Raw genomic sequence first — 12286 nt, forward strand, 5'->3', positions numbered from 1 at the left:
AAAAATAGACTGCCTTTTGAGAGCTACTTGGAAACAAAGCGATTCCGGATGACTCCTGTCCGCTGCACTGCCCGTTTTAAACTATCACACGCCCCCTACTTCCTGCCTTATCATATTTCTTTTTCTCGTGTCTTCCAGGCTTTGGATGAGGCCATTAAGGACCTCATGGCTTCAATCCACAGAGAACTGTCAGACAAGCAGTCCTTGGCCTTCAGCATGACCTTCCTTCCCACAAAGTTAGAGCTGACCACATCCTCTGCAGAAAGTAGCTTTGTCTTCGAGTTTAGTTCGCCTGATGTGCGTTCCAACTTTGAGCAGGCCTTCGAGGAGGCCAAGAAGAAGCTAGGTAAGGAATTATATATATTTTTACTATAGTATAATGCTCAAGTGAATTGGTTATGTTCATGTGCAATCGTGTACAGTAAAATGCATCCAATGCCAATAATACATTATACATTCTCCATCTCATCTCGACCATATATTTTACATTATGATTCATGTATTTTTATATAATAAGGTATTAGATAAACAAAACATAAAGATATGCACTATTTTAGGCTATTACTCTCTGATAGATACAAAAAGAATATTTTCAAAACAGCACTAACTACACTAATTATAGGTATGATGACTGTTCGACTGGTTGCACTGGTCAACAGGTCTCACTCTGGAGCTCAATTTAAGCTATTGACAAAATAAATGATACAAACAATGATCATCAATTCATACGTGTGTGGATTTTCAGTTTGGGTTTGGGTCTTTAAAACACCTCCTGTTGAGTTATATTGGCCTCTATCCTCCTCTTCAGGGGTAACGTCAGGCCCAGGGTCCAAATCCGGCCCTTCAGCACAAAACATCTGGCCCTTAAGATGATTTTGAGAAATATTATAACACAATTCAGAGATCAATTACTTGTTAAAGTACTCTTTAAAGTGTTCTGGCATAACGCCCCATTTGGTCATATAATTTACAGCACTGGCAATTGTGGAAGGCTATGCTTTCGGGGGGTTTGGCCCTTGGTATTTTAACGACGGACAAAAACGACCCTCGAACTTGCCTAGCCTTGTTCTAGATCATTGTGAATGCAATCTTTTCTCTCCTTCAGCTATGAATAAGGACCAGTGGGACCCTGAGTTTCTGAAGGCCATTCCTATTATGAAGACGCGCAGTGGGATGCAGGTATGAATCCCTTCCATATCAGTCAAAATGATTTAAGCAGTTACAGTTAATACATAAATACTCATGTCTTTGTTTCAGTTTTCTTGTGCCTCTCCAAGTCACAGCTGCCCCGACAGCGGCTGTGAAGTTTGGGTGTGTAACAGCGATGGATATGTGGGGCAGGTGAGTCGACTTCATCATGTAGCGATCTCGTACTAAAACCATATGAATATAGTTTTATGTATCTCATAGTAGTATAAGTATTCAGGCCCAACTACTGTGGGCCTTACTGCAGTCTCTAATCTTCTTTGTGTTTAGGTGTGTCTGTTAAATATCAAAGATGAGCCAACAGTGGAGGCGTGTATTGCTGTGTGTTCGGCCAGAATCATTTGCATCGCGGCTGTGCCAGGACTGAAGGCCAGGTAAAACCACTGAAGACTCTTATTTAATCCATGATGTATTCACTATATTAACTCGCATACTTTCTGCGTGCCTTTTTACTTCCTAGGGAACAAGGGTCAGAGCAGAGTCCAGCTCCTGCAGCTGCAAATCAACCCCAGCAGCAGCTTCATATCTCAATCTCTCATTCGTCTCTTGAGCTGACAGAGCCACCTACAGGTCTGTGTTTGAAATTACACTTCAGTCAAGGAAAATAAAGTTGTTGTCGCCTCAAGGTCGCTATATCTGTCGAATCCTATCAACCTATTCTGAAAACATTATCCTCAGTTGTTTGTGTAACCTCTCAATCATCCAGGAACTGTCAACCGTGGTAAAGTTTTAGAAATAGGGCGTCTCGCTCTCATGGTCAAAATTTAAGACTGTGTTGAATCAGTCTTATGAAACATCTTCAACAAGAGCAACCATGTCCAGCCGATAATACTTGAATATCTTTACTACAAATCTTTTTAAGTGATGTTCACATAAAGTAATTTGCAGGTCCAGGGGCGGAGCTTGTTCCATTCGACAGCGATGACACTGATGATGAAGATTCACCAAGTCCCTCTTCAACTCTACAGAGTCAAGCCAGTCACTCTACCATTTCCTCAAGCTATGGCAGTAAGTAAAAGCTCCTTAACTAATCTTTAAAGACGTTTTATCAGAGAGGTGTAACTCTTACCCTGTATTTCCTTAGTGGATGAGGGCACAGGCTCCAAAGACATGGCAACCGAGACCACGAGCAGTGAGGAGGAGCAGGAGTTCTCTGTTGCCAGCTCATACGGGACGTCCGGGATGTTGGGGGTGGGAGGAGGAAGCCGCATTCAGACAGAGAGTCCGATGGATGGGCGAGCCATGCGCCGCTCCTCCAGGGGCACCTTCACCAGAGCCAGTCTGGAAGATCTGCTCAGCATCGACCCCGAGGCCTACAAGAGCTCCGTGTGGCTGGGCACTGAGGACGGATGGTGCGGAGTGTGAACAAACCTCACATTAGATGCACTTAATTTAACCTCCGCGCTAATGTGTGCTCTCTGCATTCTCTTAGTATCCATGTGTACCAGTCGTCCGACAACATTCGCAACCGCAAGAACAGCATGAAGATGCAGCACCCAGCCTCGATCCTCTGTATACTGTGAGTCATGCTTTGAAGACATTCAAAGTGACAAATTATTTTCAGTTAAAAGCTTTCCATTGATAAATGCAACAGTTTGCTTTTGCCAATGCATTTATGTTTTTACAATTAGGTACCTCGACAACAAAGTGTTTGTGTCATTAGCCAATGGAGAAGTCATAGTGTATCAAAGAGAAGCCGGTCAGTATTTAGTTTGAATTATATTTTTCAAAAGGTTTTCAATGAAAAATGACCTGTTAAATTCTTTTGTTAATGTCCAGGGAGCTTTTGGGACCCCCAGTCCTCTCAAACCTTAGTTCTAGGCTCAGCGAATAGCCCTGTGACTAAAATGGTTCCTGTGGGAGGAAAGCTGTGGTGTGGCTCACAGAATAGAGTCCTCATTATCAACACTACCTCCCTGGCACAAGAGGTGGGTTTCGGTGCATTCTTTCAGTGAGTGTCAGGCCCTGCTGAGGCACTGGTGCCTAACAGCTCTCTTCTTTATCAGCACTCTTTCCAGGTGGGCACAGACAGCAGCCGCTGTGTCACGTGTATGGTAGCCTATGGGCACGGAGTGTGGCTGGCTCTACAGGGCAGTGCACATGTCCGACTGTACCATGCTCAGACCTGGGAAATTCTGACAGAGGTGGATGTGGCTCCAGCTGTGCACAAGATGCTGGCAGGTACACATTTACTGCAAAGCTAAGCATTGACACTACTAACATTAGCTACTTTCTAATAATGGACTACTTCCCAGGAGCTGACGCTATCATAAGACAGCATAAAGCAGCCTGTCTGAGGATCACGGCTCTGCTGGCCTGTAAAGATCTCCTCTGGATTGGCACAAGTGCAGGTAAGCACAGACTGCAGTTTCTCTGATCTCTGCTGTAATGGCTGGGTGTAAAAATAGAGCAGAGAAAATGTCCATTATTTGCACTGTCCTCTCTGCAGGTGTGGTGCTCACTCTGGCGATCCCCAAAGTGAGCTCAGGAACTGGGTCTGGCACTCTGAAGTCTCCCCTGGTTCCCATGGGCTCAGCTCACGGACACACAGGACATGTTCGCTTCCTCACTGCTATAGAGCTGCCAGAGGGATTTGACATGACCTTCCCTTCTACGAATGGCACCTCAGGTTTGTATTGAAATAATAGCGGGGAATGGTCCAGCATATTCAAATTCACCTCCATTTTATTGTGTTTTCCAGTCTCTAAAGCCCCAAATGCCAGTGTTTTGGATGGCTCTCTCCAGAGGCGTGACTCTGCCCGACGCCGAGCATCAGGTCACCTCATCCCCAAGAACAATCACTTAGTGATCTCTGGAGGAGACGGTTATGAGGACTTCAGACTGACCAACAGCAGCGAGACTGTGGGAAGGGACGATAGCACCAATCATCTGCTGCTGTGGAGGGTCTGAGTGAGGTCATCTCCAAACCCTCAGGACTCGCGGGGGGGTTTGGGTCTAATGCCTGGTCTCACTCCTCTTTGGATCCACAAACAGAAACGGACAACAAAGCTAGCTCTCGTTTTGTGCTGATGTGAGCTGTTCGTCAGTGCTGCTGCTGTGCATGTGCGTTTCATGTTGGATGCGCCCGCCTACTCATGATCCAGCCCGAGAATGTGTCAGTGAACTGGAGGCGACACAGAAGAGGACAGTGAAGGGAATATCCCAGACAGAGGGGACTGTCATTTTAGAAGATGTGGTGCATGACTCCATCACTTTGAACTGCATTAATCACTGTATGTGAACAAAACGCACTAACAGTTTAAAACTATGGCAGCATGTGTTATAATTTGGCATATATTGTGCAACGTTTACATCTGCTTGGCTGTTAACGCATTAGAAAACCTATCGTATGGCTGATCGGAGCAGCAAATGTGAAATCGCTGGCCTCGTAGTGTAGTTTTTACTGCTCGTTTAGCTATGGCCACCCTTTTTCATGTTGAGAAAGACGTTGGTAAGGCCGACACTGAATAATATAATAATAGAAGTGCAATATGTGGCAAGATTATTAAACACATAACGATCATTTCATTCATACGGGCACATCAACATGGGTTCACATGTCACTCACTGATTTACCTTGATATAGCCACACTGCTGGAGCTCACTCGAAGTGCATTCATCCCTGAGTCATTATGCCAAAGCCTTGTACATGTGAAAGCAATGACATGAAGGGACTTGATGTTTGTTTGTGTTCTGTCCGGAGGGAACGCCAATCTGATTTTGGCGACTTCATGCCGGACTCTTTTACGGATGAAACGTGGCAGTGGTAGCAGAGAAATGTACAGTATTTATGTGTGCTAGGATTTTAGCTCTTTTGTTTATTTGTTTGTTTGTTTGTTTGCCACAGCACTTAATTTATAGACGATGTAGCTTTAACAATGTATGGCTTTCTGAGTTGAAGAACAAGCAGACGAGCGTGTTGCTTTGGTACCTTGAATAAAACGGGGGTGTAGCGGCCATTTTATGTTGAGTCACAACTTTAAATGTGGCTGTTTTAGGTCATGCGATTGTAATCCAGTGAAGATGGACTTGGTGAACGCAGAGCTCACCCAAAACATTGACCCTTTGTCGCGTATGGCCAAAATACTGTACTATTTCACACGATGTTATGGAATCCACTGATGAATTCACAATATAAAAAAATATCAAAGACTCCTAAACTTGCTGTAATAGTCATGTGCATTTGGTCTTACTTTACAATAAGACTGAACTGAAGGTACTCATTATTCTCATTATAAATACTCCAACACAAGGTTTAACATTCAAAATCACCCGCCTACTCCCTCACAACCAACGCCCACTAATGCCGTCAAAGGCCTGAAGTCTAAACCTGAAGTGAAGGGCGGCCGATGTGTTGATTTGTATGAAACTCTTTGAAGTGAATTAAAGCTACACTGTGTAACATTTCACCCACAAATCATTTATTTGATTACAGATATTTTTATAATTGAGAAATACCTACAAACTGTATAAGACCTGACATGAAGGTCGTCTCCATGGAGATGTTTACTAAATGCAGCTTGATACACTAGGAAAAAAATGTCATCTTATCTTAGCAAAATGGCTTGAAAAGCGCTTGAATCAAGACATTTAAAGCAGTACTAAGTAACTTACTTTAATGAATTCCTTTCGTAGTCCTGGGGGTAATACAAGTGTTCATGGGACGATTGGGGGGTCTTTCATCTCCCCCTGGTGTCTCTGGCCAGAAAACCACACTTGCAGCTTTCCCTGCTCTGACACGGAGGATTAATACACACAAACGGAATCACGAAGAAGAAGCTAACAGGCTAGCGGGCAAAGCTAACTGCAGGCTAGCAGCACTTAAACAGTATTTTACAGTCAAGTTTGAGTGAAAAGAAATATCTCCCTTGTGTAATTGGATGTACAATATCCCTCTCTCCCTTTGTCTTTTCTATGAGCGTAGTATTTACTCTCACGGGCAATTAATGAGTAAAAAAAATGCAAAATGCTACGACACCTGCAGGGTGCTTTTGGCCTCTAGGGGCATGAGTTACTTATTGCTGCTTTAATGCTAATTCTGAGTCAACTTGAACACTTAATATAACACATAAAACAAAAGTAAGACAAATTCTTCAAACCTACTCATAATTGGCACAAATTCCAATAATTCAAGCACTTTTGAGTCATTTTTGTCTAAGATAAATTATGTGTATGAGATGTTAACAGGCTAGGTCCTTATCCTAATGCATTCTTTGCTTACCCACTGCAAGAATGGCATTCCCTGTGTCTCGTTCATCATTAGGAGCATGTTTAGTATTGCTGGCAACTGTATAATCCAAAATGTTACGCAGTGTGCCTTTAAAATTCACAGGGGAAAAGAGGAAACACGGCAACAGTATGTGGTTATTGTTTACAGAGTGTTGCCAAACTATCTAAAGCCTATGTGGATTTTCTGTTCGAACATTTCTTTCAAAAACATTAAATCATAGTTAGTGTTATACACAGTATTAGCTCCTGCCCTCCGTCTGAAATTGTGTCGAGTATCTTGAATGCAACCTATTCCTTAACAAGACTGTAAAAGGTTTGATCTACAGAGTGCCAGTCTCACAGCCCTTAACAACAGGACTGTGCAGTAGTGTGACGTCGTCACGTGTTGCACGATCAGCAAGTGTAAGTATGATTAGTGGGTCAGGATGCCAGCACGTGCCTTCATCGGGCCGAGCTGTTTAAGCCCCAGATCACAACAGAGGGAAAAGTCACTCGTATAGGGTGCCCTTGGTTCGTGGGTTAAGCGGTGATTGTCTCTGATCTTTGAGCCATCTGCACTCCTCACCTTGTATTAGCGAGACTGTAAGAGGATCAGTCAGGTGTGGCCACTGTAAAACACTGTCCTGCTGTCGTTAGCTTGTGCAGATACACTAGGAGGGTGAATTAGGAGATGTGCGGGTGCAGAAGAGGTGAATTTGTGTCATGAAAATACAGGCGGAGGAAAAAATATCATTATTTAACAATGACAGTCTGGAATATTGTGATATTATTGCAACATTTTACTCAACCAGTTCAATGTGTTTTCGGCAAAACTCTGTCAGATAGAACTTGTGTTGATCAAACAGCCATGGCTCCGAATGGTTCTGATTGCGCCTCCTACGTTTATTTAGCTGATCATTTCTTACTGCAAAAGTTCTACCAAATTTCTTTTACTGCCATGATTCTGACAGTTTGAAATTTCTCACAACATCAACATTAAATTGGAAACCACAGTTGCAGATTTTGTTTAAGCTGATTTATATTTCCGTTAATTTGTGGATATTTCTAGGTTTTGGTGAATGTGTCATTTGAAACAGCCTTCGCCTCTCCCTTAATACATTCCCTGTAGTCGAATATGGACCTAGACTGAAATGCATGGCTTTGATCACTGTGGATACGAAAACGCTTTATGAAAATTTTATGAAATTATTATTTTAAGTGCCACTTTTTTTTAATTTTTTTTTAACCATCACATTTCCAAGTAACACTGTAACTGCCATAGACTTGTAAGTAATCGCTTCATGCCTATACGTGAATTTTATCTTGTAAATACCTGCCTTTTTCTGTAAATACTCCACCTCCAGTCCTCAATTGTTCATACGAATCTAATGACATATTTTTTTATAAACGTGTGTATGGTTTTGTTTGCGTTTTCTTTTCTTCTTTTTTTTCGTGGCACGTTCTGACCATTCGAGTTTTGTGCTGTTTTCACTGGCCTCCCTCCGTGTTTGCCTCGCTCCATTAGTACCATGTCGACCAGGAGGGTAAAAAAAAAAAAGGTGATGTCCCGCTCCTGCACTGCCCCCGGGTTATCGGAAAATGCTCCCCCCGGCCTCTGGTTGCTGCGGTTACGGGGCCACTTGTAACTGTACGTGTTAAGTCACTGTGGGGTCTCTCTTTGTAATTAAACCGTTTCACTGGTGCCAGATTGTGCTGTTCTTATGTTTTTTTCATGACAGGTACAACATTAAAGCCACACTGCGGAACGTGTCACAGTGTCATAAAACTCAAAACATGCAGCAATATCAAATGTTCACTTATAAGTGGCAAAATACAGCCTTTGGAAGAGGATCAAATATATTTAAACTGAAATGAAACAGAAAAAGATAGAGGCACTTTAAAGGGGCTAGATGCAAGTTAGCCATTTTATGCTCACTACTGCCACCTCAGGTCATACGTGTAACTGCAGGTTCTATATTAAGCTCGTGCATGACGGCACTTCGGACCGAATTAACACCTTTTTGAGTCACAGTGCAGGATTTTAGAGGCAGTTGTGGTAAATATGCCTGGGCTCATTCTACATCTTAGGACATTGTTGAAACATGTAGGGGGAGGAACATACTTAATTTTAACATTTTTAAACTCCGTATAGTCTCTTTAATGACATTTTAGTGGCCCAATACTACATTGTTAAAGGAACAGGCCACTGTTTTTCAATACTGAGGTATGTTCTTACCTGAGCTTAGTCGAGTTGATGCGTACCTGTCTGGTCTTTGTACTCAGCTCAGTCACACAAAATGACCAAAGAGCATTTAGCCTCTCCTCCTCTTCTCTATGGGGCCAAACAGGGGTGAAGTTACAAGCGACCAAGCTCTTCCACGTTTCATGAGCACTTCGAGGTCCACGCAGTAAAGGGAAGATATTACTGCGCTCCAAAAGAATAAAAACATTTTAAAATTTAAAGAGGAATGAAGGAAACTGTCTAAAAAAGTAACCTTGGAGCAAAGTTGAATGTGTTATGAGCTATATTTTTTGTAATTACAGCAAACTTGTGCAGTAAAAATGGTCTAGCAATGTACTTGCCACCGTTTTTACATACTGATTTATGTTTTTACCAGAGCTCAGACGAGCTAATGCGTACCTGTCTGGTCTTTGTGTGCGCGCTCAGTCACACAAATGTTGTGAGCATTTCGCCTCTCCCAGCATAGGTATAACTCAAGTTAGAAGCTACCAAGCTGTTCCACGTTTTCCCTATTTAAATACAGTTATGTGAAAAGTTACACGATCCAAGTATAGTTACTAGTGGTACTATACTGTAAGCCGTAATAATACCTCAGGAGCACTTTGACTTTACTGCACGGATCAGGTACGAATCAACTTGTCTAAGCTCAGGTAAGAACATATCTCAGTATGTATAAACGGTGGCCTGTTCCTTTAATGCCTGACAGAGTCCAATGCTTTTTAAATAATAAATTACATTTAAGACCTTACATATTTTGTACAATTCATTCAATGACTTTAATGCCCTGTGGAAACCCTGAGCAGCAATATCTCAGAAGGAGAGGCCAGTTTTATTTCCTTTTTTCTATCAGGCAAAACATTAAAGACAAATTGTCAAAGTGCACCTAAAGGGACAGGAAAGGGAATACAAAAGATGGAAATTAATCTATCCATCCATGTTCTACTATTCAACTCGGTGACCAAATCTAATCAGAAGTGTGAGACAAAGCCTTTAAGAAAAGAGGAGAAATGTTCTCAACTCAAACAACAAATCTCTTTACTACAATGGAGTGAGGGCTTACACACACAACACAAGTGGCAATAACTTACTACACAAAGCCAAAAAGCCTGATTTACAACTGTATTCAGCATCTTATAAAACATGGATTATTACTCACTCATTACACACAATGATGTAACGACGGCTTTGATACCGACACAGTTCCCAGCATGGTTTCCACCCACTGACCCACAATGAAGCGTATTGAGATATAATCACCCTCCGCTGAATAAAGTCAACTTCCAAGAATGCTCCCATTGAGGACAACCAACTGTGTCCTCATTCATGGATACACACCATTTCAGCCCACGACAGCCCACTCTCTCTTTGTAAATGACGGACCACAGCTCTGTGAGTTCAGCTGCGCTTCAGTGAATGGTGTTACAGTCGCCCCGTCTCTCAGATAAGCATGTGTTGAATCACATTCTCCTGATGCCAGACGGGTGAGACAAAATGGCTTGGAATTGGATTTAGTTAGACATCTTTTGTAAGGGTAGATTCACTCATTTCTAATCAAATTTACAAAACAAAAGGCTACTTAATGTCCATTATTAGCCCGTTGTTGTCCCCCCCCCCCCCTAAATCCTCAGTTCTCTATTATAGTATTACTATCAGTATGAACAACATAGTAGCATCGTTGTTACCTACATATTAACATCTTAGCTCCCAATGATGGTAGCACTTTATTTTACAGTACCAACTTAATTTAGTACAATGTAATGTGCTCTGTAAGAATGTGGAATAACTTGTACCCATAGGTTGGATGCACGATGGAATGATATTTGTACTTTGTAGGTACAAAATGTAAAAAGACATAACTCTACCCCTAAACCTAACCTTAAGCCCTATCCCCCTGGGGGCTCATGTTCTATTACATTATGTACCTACAAAGCACTAATACAAGTTTTTCCGTCGTGTATCCATAGGTACAGGTTATTACATATTGTTACAGAGCACATTACATTGTACAGGCACAATGTATCAAGGTACTGTAAAATAAAGTGACACCCAAACGACTTACGTATATTTAAGAAATACCAACTTTTACACCCACGAGCCTGTCCAATTGTGTGTTGTTTTCTTATTTATAGCCCCACTTTTAGTTTTGCAACATTATTTTAAGAAATGTATGCTTTTTGGGATAGAACAGCTTCATTAATGACTGTAGAGCAACCTTGTAAAAGTACTCATGTGGACTGGATTGTTTCAATTTCCTTTCGGATCAGGCCAATCTAGATGACCAGCCCGTGGGTGACCACCTTAACCTCTTAACCCCCACCTTTACCGACTAGATTCTCTCCCCTTTAGCATTACCCATATAAAAGCTTCATTAAAAAGACAACAGAATGAGATGATAACGATGATGAAGAGCAACAAAAATGTGATGAAAGAGAAAATATAAACAAAATCAAAAATTACTAAAACATGGCCAAAAAAAAGCAATGAAAAAGCGACAAAAATGTGACAACAACAAGTCAACAATGCGAGGAAAAAGATCTGTTTGGATAACTTTTGTGGGTCTTAGCTTTCAAATGAAGCACTGGCCTGTATAGGCTATGAGAAGCTTTCAGACTTGGGTGAAGCCGAACTGGAGAAAACGTGCTCCAGTTCACATTTTGGTGGGGTAAAACGTGTCCCACCACGTTTTACCCCGTGGTGGGACATGAATCAGAATAGGTTTTATTGCCACTGTCTGCAAAGGTCCACTCACAAACAAATATTTTAGTGCAAGATGTTATATACGGGCATGCAAAAATACATGAATACATTAAATTCATTAAAAAAAAGACAATTAATTTGCTTTGTTTTTTGCCTCAAAGCATATACAGTGCCTCTCGTAAGTATTCATACACCTTGAACTTTTGCACATTTTGTCATGTTTACAACCCTAAACATAAAGATTCTATTTTGATTTTTTTACTGATCGTTCACACACAAGTAACCGACAACTGTGAAGTGAAAGCAAATTGATCCATGATTCCGTTATTTTTCAAAAAATAGAAAAGTGAAAAGTGGGGTGTGCGTAAGTATTCATACAGCATTTTCTGAGTGCATTAAATTGCCTTTATAACATTCCTAATGACTCCAGAATGTTCACTCCTTGGCCTAACCATTAAATAGAGGCCACCTGTGTGTAATCTACTCTCAGTATAATTTCAGCTGGTTTTTAGGCCCTCAGAGCTGTGGTCGGAGTGTATTGGTCACTAAACAACATCATGAAGGTCAAGGAGCACCAGAGAGGTCAGGGATAAAGCTGTGGAGAAGTTTAAAGCAGCGTTAAGTTATACAAAGATTTCCCAAGATTTAAACATCTCCTGGAGCAACTGTTCAATCCATCATTCAGAAATGGAAAGAGTAAAGCACCACTGCAGACTTACCAAGACATGGCTGTTCACGTAAACTAACAAACTGAACAAGGAGGACACTGGTAAGAAATGCACCCAAGTGCCCCAAGATAACTCTGGAGGAGCTGTAAAGCACTGCCGCTGAGCTGGGGGAATCTGGACATGGGACAACTATAAGTCGTATCTACACAAATCTGGCCTTCATGGACGAGTGGAAGAAGAAAGCCATTATTGAAAGGAGGCCTTA

The 12286-nt window shown here is 41.7% G+C and overlaps 2 protein-coding genes across 2 annotated transcripts in view; both read left to right on the plus strand.

Moving 5' to 3' along the window:
• The window catches only part of arhgef17 (Rho guanine nucleotide exchange factor (GEF) 17), a 68977-nt gene extending 63199 nt beyond the window's left edge, over positions 1-5778 (plus strand). Inside the window, exons 11-24 of the mRNA XM_079573129.1 lie at positions 139-346; positions 1106-1179; positions 1258-1341; positions 1477-1580; positions 1667-1776; positions 2095-2214; positions 2291-2558; positions 2639-2725; positions 2838-2905; positions 2986-3134; positions 3213-3387; positions 3462-3557; positions 3656-3835; positions 3908-5778. Coding sequence (XP_079429255.1) covers positions 139-346; positions 1106-1179; positions 1258-1341; positions 1477-1580; positions 1667-1776; positions 2095-2214; positions 2291-2558; positions 2639-2725; positions 2838-2905; positions 2986-3134; positions 3213-3387; positions 3462-3557; positions 3656-3835; positions 3908-4116 — 1932 coding nt within the window. The 3' untranslated portion in view covers positions 4117-5778. The remainder of the gene's footprint in view (positions 1-138; positions 347-1105; positions 1180-1257; positions 1342-1476; positions 1581-1666; positions 1777-2094; positions 2215-2290; positions 2559-2638; positions 2726-2837; positions 2906-2985; positions 3135-3212; positions 3388-3461; positions 3558-3655; positions 3836-3907) is intronic.
• Positions 5779-9576: 3798 nt separating this feature from the next.
• relt (RELT TNF receptor) overlaps positions 9577-12286 on the plus strand; it is a 28571-nt gene continuing 25861 nt past the window's right edge. The window contains exon 1 of the mRNA XM_079574610.1: positions 9577-10187. The gene's annotated coding sequence lies outside the window, so the exon portion shown is untranslated. The remainder of the gene's footprint in view (positions 10188-12286) is intronic.

The sequence above is a fragment of the Gobius niger genome (assembly GCF_951799975.1).
Source record: "Gobius niger genome assembly, chromosome: 1".
Taxonomy (NCBI): domain Eukaryota; kingdom Metazoa; phylum Chordata; class Actinopteri; order Gobiiformes; family Gobiidae; genus Gobius; species Gobius niger.